This window comes from Dermacentor variabilis, chromosome 3 (genome assembly GCF_050947875.1).
Source record: "Dermacentor variabilis isolate Ectoservices chromosome 3, ASM5094787v1, whole genome shotgun sequence".
Taxonomy (NCBI): Eukaryota; Metazoa; Arthropoda; class Arachnida; order Ixodida; family Ixodidae; genus Dermacentor; species Dermacentor variabilis.
In genome coordinates, this window is record NC_134570.1 from 54,475,148 (window position 1) to 54,493,384 (window position 18,237).

Here is an 18,237-nt window from a genome sequence, read left to right on the forward strand (position 1 = left end):
AGTGTTTAGTGACGCTGCTGCCACGCACGAAAGTGACGTCACAGCTGTGACCACGTGATTGTGACCGATTGTGACATTATTTAAAGAAATCACAAGAAGCCAACAAACTCTGACACCAAGGGCAACATAGGGGAAATTACTTGTGCCTAATAAATGAAATAAAGAAACGATAGATCAATGGAAATGAAAGTGGATGAAAAAATAACTTGCCGCAGGTGGGGAACTATCCCACAACCTTCGCATTCCGCGTGCGATGCTCTACCAATTGAGCTACCGCGGCGCCGTTTCCCCATCCCTTTTCTTGGATATTCATGTTACCTAGTAGAAACCCTGGGAGTGTTAGCCAGCGCCACCACCCACAGACCTTGGCGGCGGATGTAGAACATCCTTTCTGCCGCAGGCGTCACGAGAACGTGATCTTTATTGGATGAAGGCAACCGGTCAATAAACCCACACATGGGGTGCTATTCTCGACGCGCATGGAGGCTGCACGGCCGCCATTATCCGCCATGTTTACTCTCTGATTGTCTGTCGAGAGGTCACGTGCTTCGAAATTTGTGCCGGGAAGCGGAAGTATTGCAAAATGCAATTTTGCGTTTTCATCAAGATGACGAAACGTGACGTGGAGCTGCAAATTTTATGGACTAATACATTTTTTGGTCCCTGGCAGCTATATTGCGACGTTAGCGCTTCAAAAAGAAAGTGAGCGGTAGCGTACAGAAGTCAGTGTAATGCATCTGCAATTTCGCGAATATGTGGTCGCGATCCAAGATAGCCGCCATGCCAGCTTGCTGATTGGCTGAAGGAATATGCTGTGGGGAGCGTCGCAGGAAGGGCCGTTTCGTAAACGTCTATTTGACGTTGCGTGACGTTGCGCTGGGCCGCCATTGCAGAGATTTTCCGCCATAATTTGTGGTGCGACGAGCCGCACCAATTATTCTAATGAGCAGCCATGTGCAATGGCGACCGAGAGGAATGCGTTTCGCCACATTTTCCCCGTCGTTTGGCGCTATTAAAATCTTTTGTTGATAACGCGTGCTCATAGTATTTGCATCGCTCTCAGGTGGTGTTGGTATTTGTGTTTTGAGCCATCATTCTTTAAAAGAACGCGTTCATATGAAATATAAGTTGAACATAGCAAACTTTCTGCAAAGTTGTCCCCTTTTCACTGGTGCGTTTGTATTGTAATCAAGATTAATGCCTTTTCGCACAATCAAAAGTTATGACAACGGCGTCTTTTTAATTTATAAAAAGGTATGTATGTAAGGCGGCGCCTTGAAGTTTCCTCCCACGCATAGAGTTTCCTACAAAAGTTACTTGAGAGAACTTTGGCGCTAGTGTCTACGGGAGCTGCAATGGGAGTGGTTGTCCCAGCATGGGAATTATGGGAAGTACATGGCTTTGCCTAAACTTCGTCCTTTTGGCTTCAAACGGCTTTGTGACTTTGTAAACTCGTCATTTTCATCAGTGTATTGCGTAACAAATAATTAAATAAACATCATTAAAATTGTCCGACGACAGTATTCGAACACAGGAGCTCTAGCACAGAAGCCTGATATTCAAACGATTAAGCCACGGACGCTTTTTTTTTTCATTCTTTCCTGGTATTTATTACAGTAGCAACAACCCGACATTCACCAGTTGTGCACAGTCAGAGAATGGAAAGCACAATGAAAGTCACTCAGAGAAAAGGCATCGTTCATACTGTGGGTAGAAATATTGGTTTCACTTTAGAAGGGTGGTAAGGATAGGCACGTCCCCAAAATGGGGTACCAGTCCGGCTGGGTATCACGTCCATCATAAACCTGCTTTAGGTGTAGTGTCATTTGGATGAAATGTACCCTTGTAGGTACAACCGTTTCGGCGTTTCGGTCCATCATTCGCGTTTTCCACAAACTGTGCATTTCGACGAGAAAAAACATATCGAAAGGTGCACTATTATCAGAGGTTGGCAGCAGGTATCGCACAGTATGAGCGTTAATCTTATAGTCTTCTTTTTTTTAAGTCAGTTGGACGGCATACCAAAATACTATGGCGTCGGTGCAGCTAATAAAACAATGTTCAATCGTCTCTGGCAGGTCACAAAGGCGACAGTTAACAGAAGAGACAAAGATACCATTTTTCTGTAGCCTTGTTTTAACCGGTATGATTTCACTACGAAGCTTATAAAATAATGTTTTGCAGCAAGGGGATATATACATTTTACGAACTCGCTTTAGTACATCGTGACCTGGCGATCGAATATATAGTGATCGGTAAAATGGAGGCGGAAATAGCATGGACAATATATCTTTGTATAACGTTTTACGCGACACAGAGTACAAGTATTCAGTGGAAAACCGAACTGTCAGGAAACGAACCGCCAAGTAAACTTCTTGCATGAACCCCCCACAAGCATAAACGCGAAGAAAAATTGGAAGAAACAATTAAATCCGGCAACGCATTAGCAAGTGTGACTTGCATGAATGACCGAATTATAGGATGCGATGTAGCGCGAAAAAAGAAGAAACGAGGCACTATTTGCCGCACATAAAGATGTACTAAACCCAGCCCACCTTCACTAATGGGCCTGAAACTATTGTCTCGCCTCATGGGCTCAAAAGTTGAAGACCATACGAAGGTTGCAAAGATTCGGTGAAAGCGTTGGATGTATAGCCTGGCACAATGTATAACTTGCAATACATAGTAAATTTTTGTTGCCAAGAACTTATTGCAGGCTTCGGCTTTCCCAAAAATAGGAAGTCGGTGTGGAAAGAATGTCTGGACGTAACTTTGCAGGGCCGAAACCCGTTTTTTCCAATAGTGTGCGCTTAATTTATATGCGTCTAGCGGCACGCCAAGATACTTTGGCGGGACACCGGTCCACTTAACGCCTGCAAACTGTTCTGGTGTATAGCACCATGAGCCAAACCACAAGCCTAAGCTTTTTGCAGAGTTCATTCACGCTCCTGATACGATGCCAAATTCCTCTATTGTTGATACTACCTTTTCAACACTGGACTTATCCGTGCAGAAGAACGCTAAATCATCTGCATAAGCTATAGGACATTTACTTCATTACCCAGTATATTGAAGCCATGGATGTAACTCGACTGAATTACACTTAAGCATAGCGGTTCCAGATAAAGGGCGAATAGCAATGGGGACATCGGGCATCCTTGTTTTACCGAAGAGCAAATGGAAACGGGTTTAGAGAGTTGGCCATTAATAACTAAACGAGTAGTACAACACGTATAGCAAAGCTTAACGCCTTTAAACACAACGGAGCCAACATTGGCATGCTCCAGAAGAGAAAATAAATAGGAGTGACTGACACGATCAGAAGCTTTAGCAAGGTCTACCTGGAGCATTGCAAGCTGCTCAGTGGAACCGTAACAGTATTGAAGAAGTGTACGGGTGATATGTATGTTGGTTTGAATGGATCGGCCTCTAATTACACACGTCTGATGGGAACCAATGAGAATTGGCATCGCAAATTGCAATCTATTCGATAAAACTTTTGCAAAAATGTTATAATCGACGTTTGACAATATGATTGGTCGGCAGCTTTCAACAGAACGCAGTTTCTCCTTATATGAACATTTGGGAATTAAAACTGTGTGGGTTTTGCAAAAAGATTGCGGAATGGCGTCTACCTCTAAACTTGTAATAAAAATGTCCGATAATATGGGACTGATAATTGATTTGAAGGCATTGTAAAATTCACAGGAAAGTCCATCAGGGCCGGGTGTTTTCGACAGAGGCAGCTGATCAATAGCTGGCTCAATTGTATCGTAAGGGTATCCCTAATGCATGCACAGTCATCATCCTGTAAAGGTTTTACAAGAGACACAAAACTCTCTAAGACTTCTGCATCGTGATCATCGGGCCGGCCACTAAACAACACATTGTAGTAAGTTTCGAACTTAGAAATTATGCCATTCGTATTCGTTAGAAGACTACCTTCGGAGTATATTTCCGGAATTACTTTGGAAACAGTGTGACGTCGCTCGTCAAGTAAAGCTTGACGTGTTGGTTGCTCAGACTGCAGAGCATGCCTATTTCGAGATCGAACTCGCGCACCTCTGTAACGCAGTGCATCATACTTTTGTAGCTCACATTTAAGATATTCTATGCCAACCATGTAAGTGCCTGGCATTTCGCATTCCATCTGCTAAACGTTGTGTAGGCTCTTAAGTCAAGAACTTTATTGAGGTCCTGAGGGGGTTTAAGCCGTTGGAGATCGCACGCGGGGAGCTCCTTGGGCCGAAACGGTAGGCGACGCCCAAGTCGGGACGGGAACGTGGTGACGCTCCGCCAGTTCTTGGGCCCTCTGGACGGCCTTGAGTTGGAGTTTGAGGTCCGGGCTTTTGAGGGCTTCTTCCCATTCGGGCTCACTGGAGAGAGGGCCCTCTGGTAACGCGGTACATTGCCAAAGCATGTGCGAGAGTGAGCAATAGAGTTCTGGGCAGTCTGGGCAATTTGCCGGGATTTCTGAATTGTAGTGGCTTAATAGGCCTCGTGACGGATACGAGTCCGTTTGCAGCATTCGAAACGCGGCCGCCTGCGCGCGCTCGAGTTTGGCGTGCGGGATCGGGTATTTCATTCTGCCTTTTCGATAGTGTGAGGTGATTTCTTGGTAAGTGAGTAGCGGGTCATTAAACTGAATGTCCAGCCCCTGGGAGGCCGTGGGACCGTCGCGGCGGGCAAGTTCTCGCGCACGGTCGTGGGCCGTTTCATTGAGGTTGGGCTCTTGCGGGTGAATGTCTTTCCCCATGTAAGCGGGGAACCAGGAGAGGCATCGTTTGCACTCTTTTGAGCTTGCTAGTAGTATATGCGCTGCCTCTTTCGATACGTTGCCGCTTTCATAAGCCCGAATTGCAGCACGCGAATCCGCGAGGACATGGGTAAATGCGGGGTCTGCCATTCTTTCAATAGAATGCTTTCAGCGATCCTATTTCTATAGCCACTGTACGAACCTCTTGTTTAAAGAGTTCCCAAGGTGCAAATAACGGCAGGTCAGTAGAAAGAGAATTTTTTGGGGTCATGCGCACGCGATTAATAAATTCCTGATCATTTAGGAGCTCAGAGTTAAGCTTCCAGAGTGCCCACTGTGGTCGGAAATTGGTTACAGATTTCTCTCCAATTTTTGCGATAACCATGCAATGATCATAGAGCGAAACCGGGATAGTAATACAGGACAGTCCCCCGGGAGAGGAGTGATGAAGAAACATAAATCCGATCAAGGCGGGCGTAAGAGCGGCCTTGAATTCGTGTATAAGAGCGAGCTCCCTGTCCCCACACTCCTATATCAATGAGCCCTGCATTTTCTATTAGGTTAGATAAAACATCACCACTCCTGTCCCGCTGAGTGTTAATGCCGCTTCGATCGCACGGATCACATACACAATTGAAATCTCCCATTAACACAATGCAACGATCACAGTTTATTAGACTACACACAGTATCAAATAAGAGAATTCGTTGTGCAGCGTCATTAAATGCATAGACGTTGACTATTCGCCATGGCACACCCTGCAACACAATATATATATATATATATATATATATATATATATATATATATATATATATATATATCACAAGCATCATATCACATGCAGGGAAAGCACCCAGGACCCTCCTTTTACATAGCTTGGTGAGGCCGACCTGTGCCCTGCAGTTCCCTCCGAAATTGGTAAGGTCAGACACTTTTTAGGCAGGCCTTGTAATGTTTAAATAAAATTAACCTTGAGAGTTTTCGAGAAGCAAGAGAAATTCAAGGTTAGTTTGATTTGTGTGCACACTAGCTGTTCAATCATAATTTGAACAGATAAAATGAGAGAATGAGTAATGCAGTTTTGGTGAATAAGTACCGTATCTTCAGGACTACAAGTCGCACTGGTGCATAATACGTAACTATTTTAACTTGCTTGTCATGACAAAATGTAATTTAAGTAATTTTACTAAATTTAAGTAAAATTTTCACAAGCTGCAAATTCTAGGAGAAAGAAACCTTCAAGCAATACTCATCTCAGGCCTAGAAAACTAACATTTAATGCGCTGCACCCACAGCCACAGAAGGCCCCGTCATCCGATCCAGTAAAAGAAGTTCAGTTACTGCAGTGGACTAGGCAAAAAAAACTTCGCTTTAAAACGGTGCCACGCGACATTTAGAGAATGCAGGGGAGGCAACTCCCATGAATATGTGATGTGCCTGCCCTCCATCCCTTCGTCTTTCAACAAATAGTTCCTTCCTAGACACCACTGGCACAAAGAAGAGGTAAACCCCTAGTGCATCTACATATGCATGGGACACTAGTAAAGCCCGCTGCCAAATGGGTACAGCAATAAGTCACAGTCGAGTGCCTGTACAACAATAAGATCTGTATCATAAATTTCTCATGTCCCGGCCGAATTCCGATCTGCCACTTCTGGTACTAGCATCACATGAAAAGGTCGCATTTCTAGAAGAGCTGTGTAATGCATGTGTATGTGAAGCGCCTTCAGAGCGAAGACCACTACAGTGAACTTGCCTGTACAAAAGAAGGCAATAGATGTGTCCCCGAGGGCCAATTTGTTGTGTTACAAGGAACGCCACTTCCTTCTGTAGCAGCCACCATGGCCTCCGATATTTGCAAGCGCAAATCTCAGAGGCCATGCCGTCGCAGAGTGGTGGCCCGTACCGAAAGCTCCGCTGCAAAGGAAGGTCCGGTCATCGCAGTTGCTTCCATGGAACGAAGTGTGCAGCAGAAAGATGGCGACTTCATTTGGCAGTTATCTCTAGAATTCCGCTAATTGGTAAAAAAAAAAAATTGTCTCTGGCACCTAGCACAATTCTAACACTTGAGCTTAAATTACTCAATGAGGTGGCCATCACTTCTGCAAGAAATCTAACTGTTTAAATTGTATGATTAACATAACTACATTATTTACTTTACCACACATATTTCAACTACCAATTGTCGCTAGTGAGCTTGTAGGGCATGCCGACTTGGTACAATATCCGAGGATGGCACCGGTTTCGTGATATGCATCGTCTAACTTGGTGTAAAAACTGCACTGTTGTTCCACTTAATTTTTAGGAAAATGTTGTTTATGCATTGAAGCACAAAAGTAACTGGAACCCCAATGCAGTTTGTCATATACGTTGAAAATTAATACCTCGAAACTGGGGCAGCCCAGAGAATTCGATCCATGTCCTTGGATACACCTTGCAAACTCGCCGACGACAATTCGTTGATTGAAATATGTGCTGTGAAGTAATTTATAGAAAAGTTTATTAGTGTAATTATTAATTATTCATTAAGCATTTTGATTTCTCACAGAAATAACGGCTGCCTCATCGAGTAAATTAGCTCAAAGGCTAGAATTGTGCCATCACAGGCAACGTTCTTAAATTTGGGGCAGCTAAACAAAAAGAAGCCTGGTATAACAAGTGGTACGATGCACAATCTTTACAATGAAGTGACCTACATAACGAATTATCTTGGAGGTCCCAAGCACTTCATTATACAGGCACGTGACTTTATAACGTGCACGTGACTGTTAATCACTCACGTGCGCACAAGCAGTTGAGATCAACAGATGAGCAAATTCAGGAAAAAGATTAAGAGGTATTTTCCTGACTTGCCCGGAGGATATGCTCGCCACAACTGTCTGACAAAAAAAAAAAGGCAGGAACCGTAGGAGGATGACCACTAAACAATAGCTTTCCCAGAAGACCTGCTGATATATGTTGCTGGGGATACTTAATTATTCGTCGAGCTCTTTTGGTTAAAAGTTACGAGGCACATAGGTGCTTAACTCTGCACTGCTTTCAAGACTGGCTGGCGTTATAAACAAAAATAAAACCTTTGCAAGGAGACATTGTTCACTGGTATGACAGATTGACCCAGCATGTCACTAGCTTTTGGTTACTCCATCACCGAGATCAGCCCTGTTTATTTGGCCAGACAGACATCCATGCAAAGTGGGAAAAAGAGTCGAATAAAACTTTGCTTGAGTAACTACAGGATTTAGGCAGGCTACATGAAGCAAGTGCGACACGGCCTTTTGGCTCGGACAATGGAGAGACAACAACACTCCCTGACGACGCTTTAGAACTCCCAATATATAAACAAAATTTCTGGCTCGGTCAAAGGTGACCTCTCTGAAGGACGCTAAGTTTAATGTGTAAAGTAGAAATTAAGATTCCAGTAATCAACGGTGGTGAAACAAGGGATGTCTCCGGCTGGAGCCAAAGTCTGTTGAGGTCTTGACAAAGATGCGTCTTCTTGTCGAAGCATTGTCTCTAGCCTTAAGCCCAATGTACACGTTGATTAAATGCCTCATCCCATCACTATGACGTCACCAACGTCCATCATGAGACAGCCCTTTCCTCGCTGGTTTCTCCACAAAAAGTGGGGCACTGGTGACCTAGGCCGATGCTCTAAATGTCGACATTATCCCATTTTTGGGGGAGACACCGGCGCGGAAATGCTATCTCATGATGGGCGCCGGTGACACGATGGTGATAAGAGATAATACCGCTCTGTAAAAATCAGGACTTGCACATCCCTTAGTACACATCCTGCACACCAAAGCGTTGCAACATCCTACTACCACGAGACCACATTCTGCATCATGACCTCACAACACTGTAACCTCTCCTGGAAAAAGAAACCGAAATTAGCTGTACAAAAGCCATTTTGTTAAATTATTGCGGGCGCTTTGATGAGGCTTGCCAGTCTCTTTTCGAGGGTTTAGAAAAACAGGACCTTCATTTAACGAAAAAATAAAGAGTAAAACAAATGTGTCAGTGCTCCTTGAAGTTCAGTCGTTTGTCACTGCGTGCATGCTTTTCTGCAGGCTCTGCCTAGAGTCAACATCTGCAGATCACAATAAAATCACCAACAAAATACTGCACAGAGAACAATTTTTCTTTCTTGATTTTCATTCTGTACATATTTACAGTCGCAATAAAGCACAAACAAAATAGAAAACATACCCAAATTGCACATATTGGCTACAACACGACACAAAGCTAATAGAAGTTTGCAGTTCCACACACAAGCCAGATGTGCATCTTTCAAATGATACATATTTCCTAGATTGTATTGTCTCGCCTGTACATCGCCAGTGGTTCAGAACGCCTCTCTCTTGACAAAATCGCCATTCTTAAACTCGAGTTCAGCCCCACTTCCATGCTCCGGTACAGGAAAGACTCGTCACAAAACTTCTGTAATGCTCTATTTACAAAAAAAAATTAACAAAAACTAATGGAATACAAACATGCCACAATTTAGAGCAGCTGAGCTGTTTGTGAAGAGAAATAAATGTATGCAATTTTCATTTAAAGAGAGAAACAAATGAAAGACCACCGTATTCAACAACCAACCCGACATAACAGTTGAGCAATTAATACATAGCATATGCTTAAGCAAATGAGCAACAAGATCGAAACGACAGAGCTAGAAATGCGTGCGCACCGACCTCATATATAGCTCCTCAAAATAAAGATTCTGTTATCGCATTGTATATGTACAGTCCACTACCTCGCACAATACTGTCAACACGACCCAAGTCCACAAAATCCAGCCTCGAAGTAACTGGATTACTGTGCGAATGTTCCAAACTCTGCCTTAAAGCCACGCAGAAGCATGGCTCTGTGCGATTTTCGTGGCCTTCCGTGCCCTGCGGGCATATTCTGTCGTGCACGCCGCCACAAAGAAGCAGACAACGCAGAGTGGTCGCGCGTGGCATGACCCTCGACACTGGCTTCGACTGATCGTTCAGTCTTTCAAGTACCATATCAACTATCTCAACTTGAAAACCGGGTGCGGTACTATAACATCATAATGGAAAAACGGCGTGGAGAATTAAGATACAGGCACAAGAAGTGACTGAACAGCACAGGCGCTATCTTCAGTGCCTTAATTGTTCAACAGGTAGCGTCCAAATCCACACCTCGGGAACTATTGCCTGTGCATAACAGTAACAGATCTCTCAAAGCCTGTGCCTTTGCTGGTTGCATGCACCAGAAGCAATTCAAGAGCTGGAAACATGTCACAAATGCCATGCTTTAGACATCAACCGTTCCTTTTCGCATCCACGTCACATTTTTTGCGCAGTTTATCTACCACATGTTCATCTCTGCCATGCTCTAGGCCTCAGAGATTGCGAATACGCATGCAACCTCATAGGCCACGTCATGCACGAGCCCTCTCTCCGTTGTCTGCCGCTTGGTGGTGCAAGCGGTGGTCTTTGCTCGGCGGAAGCAAAAGGCAACAAAACGAGGTCACATGTGCGGGGGACGCTGCAATTCAGGTGACTGCCAAGGTAATTTAGAAACACTGAACCAGTACCTCGCTTTAGCATAGGTGGCACTGCAGATTGGAACCCTCAAAGAGCCATGGGCGAGGTCGGCAGAGGCGGAAACGCCTGAGGTACAGTTTTCCATTCGGTCAACGTCCTACTATTTGAAAGCGCAAGCACAATAGCCAAAAAGAATGGCCACCATAAATGCACATTCCAGAAATAACTGCAAGACAAGATTCGACCGTTGACCCACACAGCCACAAAAGCGCTTACAGTGAAGATGCATTGAATTGTATGTTTCCATGAACACAGCAACGTATCCATTCTCCTTTTTCCTGATCTCTTCTCCCTCGTCCCCGAAAATTTTGGACTCGCCATTACAAAGGTGTGATACACAAGGTGCCGAGCACCTGTTGAGACTCATGTACTCAGAGATAAAAAAATAAATAAATGTCTCTCTTCAAGAAGCTAAAGATGCAGAAAAATGCCACAATTCTTAACTGCTGTCATCGATTTCCGTTCTCAAAGGAAACATAAAAACAGCAATGTCTGTCAACAGAGTCGAGTCATGATTGAAGTTCAATGAATCAAAGTCCTTGTCTAAATGTGTACACAAACAAGAATGCAGATCATCTGCTCTGTGTAAGATAAAAAAAGAACACCCAAAAAGTAAAATATTGCGTGTGAAATTTGCACAAGAGAAAACGTGACGCCATTCGAGAACACAATATTGCTGCAGTTTATGTTCAAGCCTTGATTCTGCCAACATTATTAAGCTTCTTAAGAACTCTGTTGCCACGTGTCGCATTATTATGCCACAATGTGTGATAACAGAAAATGCCTAATGACTCCGTTAACTGTAGATTAATACAGCTATAATGAGTTGCCAAAGCTTTGTGACGAGCTTGAGGCTACTCAACAATGACAGCCACTGAGCTAGCAACAAGTCTTCGGTACTGACATAATACCACCAGTGCGGATGGCATAGATGATTAAACAACACTGTGCCTATTAATACCAAAAGGGTGCAAAATTACTTGACTAAAATCTTTAAAGACAACACTCCAGTTTAGTGCCTTCTATCAAAACAAGTGGCTTTTCTGCGGCCATCTGCAGGCCAGTAGACACTCCGAGAAATGGACTTTCAGAACTTGTTACTTGCTGTGCTGTCCATAAACCAGACTACATCATTACAGCGTGGCATCGGCCCACCTTTTTCTGCTACAACGCTTAATGTAATGGCCCTGTCGGGCCACAAGAAGCTTCTTGCAGCAAAACAAATGTGAGTACTTTAGTACACTATTTCGTACCACATGCTCATTAAAATATAGGTGCCCAGAAGTTTCCATGCCAGACAAACTAGAAGGACCGTGCTACCCAAAGAGGAAAAAGAAAAAAAAAAGAGAACGTAAGGAGGAAGCCAGCCGCTAAGTTTGTACGCTTATGTAAAATTTACTTGCCAGAAACGGACCGAAATGCAAACAGGGATTGCTCGTACAAAGCATTATCTTTACTTAGGGAAAGTTAATCCAAATCACTGACTTCATTCACAGTGAACTGTTAAGTTACCAACGCAAGTAGTTTTAGAAGTGTCAAACCTTTGCCATTCTACGACTTTCCATGCCAATTTTCAATTTTGCTAAATAACAGAGGCCACAAAGACACAAAGAATGATGACTGGTATCAGCGTAAATTGAAATGTGAAGCCGGAAGCGATTAGCATGTTCTGTTGCGTTTCCATGTTCGACTGTTTTGTCACAGCAAGAAGATTTGGGGCTACACAATGCTTTGAAACGGCCCGTGAAAAGGTTGCTCATTGGACTATTATGCAACTGTGCATAGCAAAAGTCCAAATTACTTCTTTATTGTTTGTGGTACATCACAAGTGTTAACTTCTGACTATGCGAAGGCCCTTATCTGCAGTTAAATATAGCTGCGAGCAAAATACTTTATGTAACCAGCTCCCAAGAAAAAGAAAGCAAATTAGACCGTGTTCTACATGAGCGACCGCATGACGTACAGTGCCCAAAAACTGAAACACGAATAGCGATAATGCCTTTTACATGTAATTACATATAAGAGCAATGTGCAATTGCAGTAGATGGTTTCTAAGTATAAAGTAGTCTTAAGTGACTGTTATAGAGCCTGAATTAAGCTGCTGTTACAAATGCAGGCAAACCTGGAAATGAAACAATGGATTGGAGTAGTTTTCAAATCGTTAGTGTTTCGATATTTCAGCTCTGTACAATCCCTGCGCAGTCCCTGAAACAGTGAATGCAGTGCTGTCTGAAAACCGTTATGTCTGCTCCTGTACTGCTCCCATCTCACAAATGAGAGAAAATGGGAAAAACGCAAAAGGTGCATTCTTGTTGATCGCAATTTGTACGCATTTCAAGTTTGCGTGGATGGTGTACATGCGCCTTCAGAAGACATGGAGCTGCTTCAGCCCAATCAAAACGCAAATAGAAAATAAAAAGAGCGAGCGAGAGAGAAAGAAGCAATTTCTTCCTACAGAGCTTAACAGAGACAAAAGCTAAAAACATTCACTGTCTATGCACGCAGTGAATCTGCTGCACATCTACACCAGTGCTCATACTATCAAAAAGTTTCTAAAAATTGCTAAGAACCACACACACACAGAAAAGATAAGAAAAACGTTGGAGATGCTAAGAAGATTTTTTAAAAGATGCAAAGTGGAGAATGGACTGGCATGACCTTACAAGTGACAAGAGAAGCATAAGCCGTCCTCACAGGCCTTTAAGGACACTGCCTTACAGGGGCAGCTTTTTTGTTTTGTTTTGTTATGCATAAGCTTTTCGACTTTCCATAGAGTAGCACTACCAGTCACACTGCAACACAATGAATACCTCTTCCTTCAGGTACTTCTTTTCATTCTGCCCAAACAGAAGCTTCAAGGAACATGTTCATGCGACACAAAATGCCGAACAGGGGCATTATTTGTACAGCTGTGTAACTTATTTCGAAAGATTTATAATCCAGTCACTTTCTTTTTTTTAATGTCAAAGATAAGCTTAATTACGGGCCATAATTGTTTAGTGTGAGCTTTTAATTGAGGATCTCACTCTAGGTAGTATTCGTGTGACATCACAGACACCATTATTGTTGTCCTAATTGCACACCTTCCACAACCCTTCTGTAGATAAGTGAATGGAGGCGACAATGCACAGATTGTTGCTGTGTTATTTGTTCGGGACTATGGTGCCGACGATGACATCCGTGCATACTCCTACAGATTGATGTTCTGCAATATTTCTTTTGTTGCATAACTGGGACATACACATACGTATAATAAAAAAAGCTCTGGATTTTATTTTTGTATACTGGAGGGAAATAATCAGCACACGTACGAAAAAGTGTCTTCACTTACACTTACTTTTTCGTATGTGTACCAATTCTTTCCCTCTGCTATATAGCACATATACCAGTTATGCCACAAATGAAGTGATAGCCCTTGCAGAAGCACCACAGCACATTTTTCGCTTAACATTTATCTACCGGAAAAACTCAATAAAAGGCAAGCACTTATAAACAGAAAACAGAAACAAAGCAGTTGATTGCCTTACTGACAATGACTCTCTCACGCTTCCCTCTGCTTTGAAAGGAAAACACCGTTTTGTAACTGCAGCATGCACAAGTCAAAGGATGACGTCATCATGATCATCATCAATTGCATGGAGCCCACCTGGGTCTCCTGCAGAGAATGTCACCAGCAAACTTTCCCAAAACGACTTCAAAATAAGAACCAAGGACGTAGAAACACAGCGCAAATACTGCGAAATGACAACACAAATGCACCGACAACGCTGGGACACAGGCACGGGTGAAATCTGCACAAACAGTACAGTACGAGTAGTCCAGCCAAGCAACGAAACGTTTCAGCCACCGGGGTCACTAGGAAAGAAAGAGCTATGAAACGTGAACATGGCTGTTATAAGCCAGGTTCTCACAATGCTGTGTCAGTGTTCACGTACTTAAAACATGATGGTGCCATGAAATTCCATGCGCAATCACGACTAACCTTTTGGTTTTGACTCCTCTGCTTTTGCATCGACTAGTAAGGATGCCTTTATCACTTCCAATTATGTTGTTAGTTGAGTAAACCTTACACTACAGTGAACGATAGCTGTTCCCCATTTCAAGTTTGAAAAAATGCTGAGGTTTACTTTTGTTCATAACAGTACATTACCAACAAAACACAGGACAGCTTGCCATTACGCACATTTCCAGCAAGTCAGCATTACATGTACTGGGCTACACATGATTAAAATTAAAATCCCTCTACACTTCTTAAAATCATATGTTAGAATGTCATTCTTTGCTATGGATGTCATGATTAAGTGTGCAGAAGTTAGCAGAGAGGCAGGGCAGGGCATCTGCGTCCTTTGTCTAGAGTATGCAACCTTAGTCATCTGCAACCAACACACGTTGAAGGCCCAGAAATCAAGCACTCCAGACTCAAGAGAGCATTGGAGTTCTGAGAATACAACGCGAACACCCCAGTGTACAACACAGGGTCACCTATAGTCACATGCACCCACCGTCCTGAATACTTTTGAAAAGGGATGTACGCCTAAAAAATGCTTTTTTTTTTTTTTTTTCACCAGGAAAGTTGTGCACCAGCGTACACAACTGGTTGCACAGCCTTGGCAGCGAATGTGCCTGCAAAAGGCGAGGAACTCAAGACGGAGCAAGCGTGGGTCCACGACACTCAGCGATTACACCCGCCACACCGATATTAACACACCATGCATGCAGAGCTTATTTACACATTTGAATACCTATAAACAGGATCAAACTTCCTCTGTTCTTTTTTTTTTTCTGACCAGTTCCACTCTTATCCCCTTCTTTTAAGATAAAACATGATATCTTTGGAGCTGCCCAACAAAACCATCACGCACTCTTCCAGGCCACCTTTCGTCAGCAAGATCAAAGAACCCTACACTCCCCATTACATTTGAGTCCATCCATAATGCCAAACATCCAAAAATAAAATACAGCGTGGCAGGCAATACAATCCCCGAGCCAGTTTCTAACGCAAGCACATACGGGACCTAAATTACACACCACGTTGCAGAACCAGCACCCAACTCGTAAACATAAATAGTGAGCTTCACTAGAAGTAACCGTTTCTATACTAAGGAATAAATAACAGCTCAGAAATGCACTTCGATGAATAGTGTTTCGCCGTGCCGTCGTTAAATGTGCTCATCCTAACAGTAGATCAGTAACAGGTGCACAAACGTGCGGGCACGAATGCCTCTCGAGAACTGTACGAGCTTCAGCTGACCTAGAACGGTTTGCCAACAGTGATTCTGTACATCTAACCTTCAGCTTTCGTCTGTACGCACAAACCGCCACTGTTTCCCTGCATTTTCGTACAAGCCGTGGTGTTCCTACAAACACATCTGCCCATCACAGAAACCGGTTCACGCAAGTTTGATGACATTTTGCCCATGTCTCACAAAATGCACGATGAGGTCACATTTGACGAGATGCCACCAAAGACAATTGCTCGAGTTGATGGAATGCTTGCACGAGTACTAGGGGTGCCCACGTCTAGTGTTACCAACGGCCGTGTATTATAGCGAGCAAACGTCATTTCCACACTAGACACCAATCCCATAACTTCATTTGAATCCACAAAATCCTTACACCCACCACACCATGCATGGCCCTTTTCTTACGAAAGGCAGAAGAAAAAAAATTGTGGTACAGGCTTCACCCTTTGTCAAGCCGTATTACGGCACCCAAGGCCATCACAAACGAGCAACGAGATAACGGAAATTATGCAATACTGGCAGCAGATCACCGCCAAGGACTTGTAGCTGCTAAAATGATTCCCCCCCCCCCCCCCGAATTAAGCACAGAAAGCAACTCGCCTGCTTTCCTTCAAACCGCCCTCTCGGCATCTTTAAATCCTCGTGCGCACGAGTGGCATCAAGGGCTGGAACCACTTCCAGCGGTAGTGTAGCACCCAAACTCCGTGGCAGAGTCTGGCAACAATGATGGAAGAACTTGCGTGGCGCGAGAAACACCACCTACCTAACCTGACACACACACACAAACACACCCTCTGACATCACATACAGCTGCTGCAACCTCGCGACAAAAGTGTGCCGAAACCTTGCATTGCAGTCCGCTGCAAATGGAGGCGATGCAACGGTTCACCAGTTCTTCCTCTCGGGAGAGTGCTCGGCTCTTCACCGCTGATTGAGGTGGAATAAGTGCGACGAGAAAGAGAGGCAGCAAAAAAAAAAAGGAACGAAAGAAACGCCTAGCTGGGAGTCTGAGGTGGCTCGCTGCTGAAGTAGGGTGCAGTGTCTCGGTCAAGCAGGGTGTGGCAGACGTTGCACACGGCGAAGGGGCGCAGCTTCGGACCCGACCGCACCGCCCGGCCGAGACACTCGGTGCAGAAAATCTTCCCACAGTGGTTGCAGTGCGGCTGGAAGAGAGACCGAACAGGAGGAAACGTGTCAGGAGAGGGTGCACGAGTTAGACATCAGGTGGACAAAACATTCAGAAAAGTGGATCAGGGTTGCCAGACTCCGAATTCAAAAAGTGGTCACAGACACCCCAGAAAGTATTAGGCCAGAAAGTAGCCAGCCTATATTACTTAACAGAAAAAATAGCCAACAAAGTAGCCAAGCTGCCATCAAACGATCTCCACAGTATATTCTCCCCCACTCCATGCCAGCCTACACAGGTATGAGCGATAAACAATGATGACTCAGATGTGGATGCACTTGCATTAACATTGCCTTGAGTACTTAAACTTAAGGCATACCATGCAAAAGATTGCTGTGTTTTGAGACCCAGTATTACTGGCAAGGTTGTGGTACTTGATAGTGACACTTGAAGCACACAAAAAGTATCCAATAAGCAAAGTAGCCAGTTTGGTGTAAAGTAACCAGGCCTTGCATCCCTCAATAGAAGTACAGTAGACTATTTTCAAGATGAACTCTTAGGGGCCATGAAAGTTTGTCTTACCAGAAGAATAACTGGCAACATGACCAGGTGCATCCAAATATCTTACTTCAAAACAGTAAATAAAGTAGGCTTAAGATGGGGAGGGGGGGGGGCGGTGGAATGATATAAAAAGCATTTATTTAACAGAACTTAATAGAAAACTGTTTTCAAGTGGTTTCCTTGCTTGGTTTCATCCAGTCCGTGATGGATGTTTGGCACTTCTGTGCAAGTCGGCGAGCAGCCACAAATGGATGTCATCTCACCTAATGACCTTAAAAATTCTTCCATGCCTTCGTGCTGCTAAAAAATTTCACTAAGGAGTTAAAGCAAGCATCTGCTACCTCACAGGTCATCGGTACAGGCTCCAACCTAGCGAAAGTGCAAAGGAGCGCGATGCAACGCAACCCAGAGCAAAGTCTAGATGACGTTGAGCAAAGTGGGGAAGGAGAAACGAGGCAAAGCGTCGTGGAGGAGGAACGAAGACTGTAGAGTGCTGGGCTGGCCTCCTCTGGCAGTTGCTAGAGGTTTCGTTTGCGATACGAATGTACCAGGTTCGTCTCGTGATAACACTGTCCTCGCGAGCCGTACACGGTGTGTGCGAGTGAAAACGTGACGGTGAGCCAACGATTGCGGCTCAATCTCACGTGGAAATTCAATCTCAATCTCAAGAGGAAAGGGGGTGGAAGGGGGGGGGGGCATCGTCTTCAGTCACATGCATGGCACTGGGGAGGGGAGAGAGGAGGTGTTGTACTTTGGTCGCACGGCCTTTATCTTGAACGCGATTTGTTTTGGGAGGTCAGTCTAGGTGGGCCGATGGCTCGTAGCTTCGCATGCGCTGCGCTCTCGCCGCTCAGTTTGCGTTGAAGTGACAGACAGTGAAAAGGTCATTTCACTTGCTACTGCTGCCACAATTCCTCACGGCAGCATTTTGATAGCGAGCGTCCGCGGTCATCGAGTGCAATGTGTTCATGT

At 44.2% G+C, this 18,237-nt stretch overlaps 1 protein-coding gene and 1 non-coding gene across 4 annotated transcripts in view; both read right to left on the reverse strand.

The window, feature by feature from the left end:
* Positions 1–207: 207 nt before the first annotated feature.
* On the reverse strand, positions 208–280 carry TRNAP-CGG (transfer RNA proline (anticodon CGG)). The gene has a single exon. It is a non-coding gene; the product is annotated as a tRNA-Pro (tRNA).
* An 8,599-nt stretch (positions 281–8,879) lies between these two features.
* The window catches only part of LOC142575621 (rab GTPase-binding effector protein 1-like), a 59,559-nt gene continuing 50,201 nt past the window's right edge, over positions 8,880–18,237 (reverse strand). For all 3 annotated transcript variants that reach the window (XM_075685131.1, XM_075685128.1, XM_075685130.1), the window contains exon 17: positions 8,880–16,741. In XM_075685131.1, the coding sequence (XP_075541246.1) occupies positions 16,574–16,741 (168 nt within the window). In that variant the 3' untranslated portion in view covers positions 8,880–16,573. The remainder of the gene's footprint in view (positions 16,742–18,237) is intronic.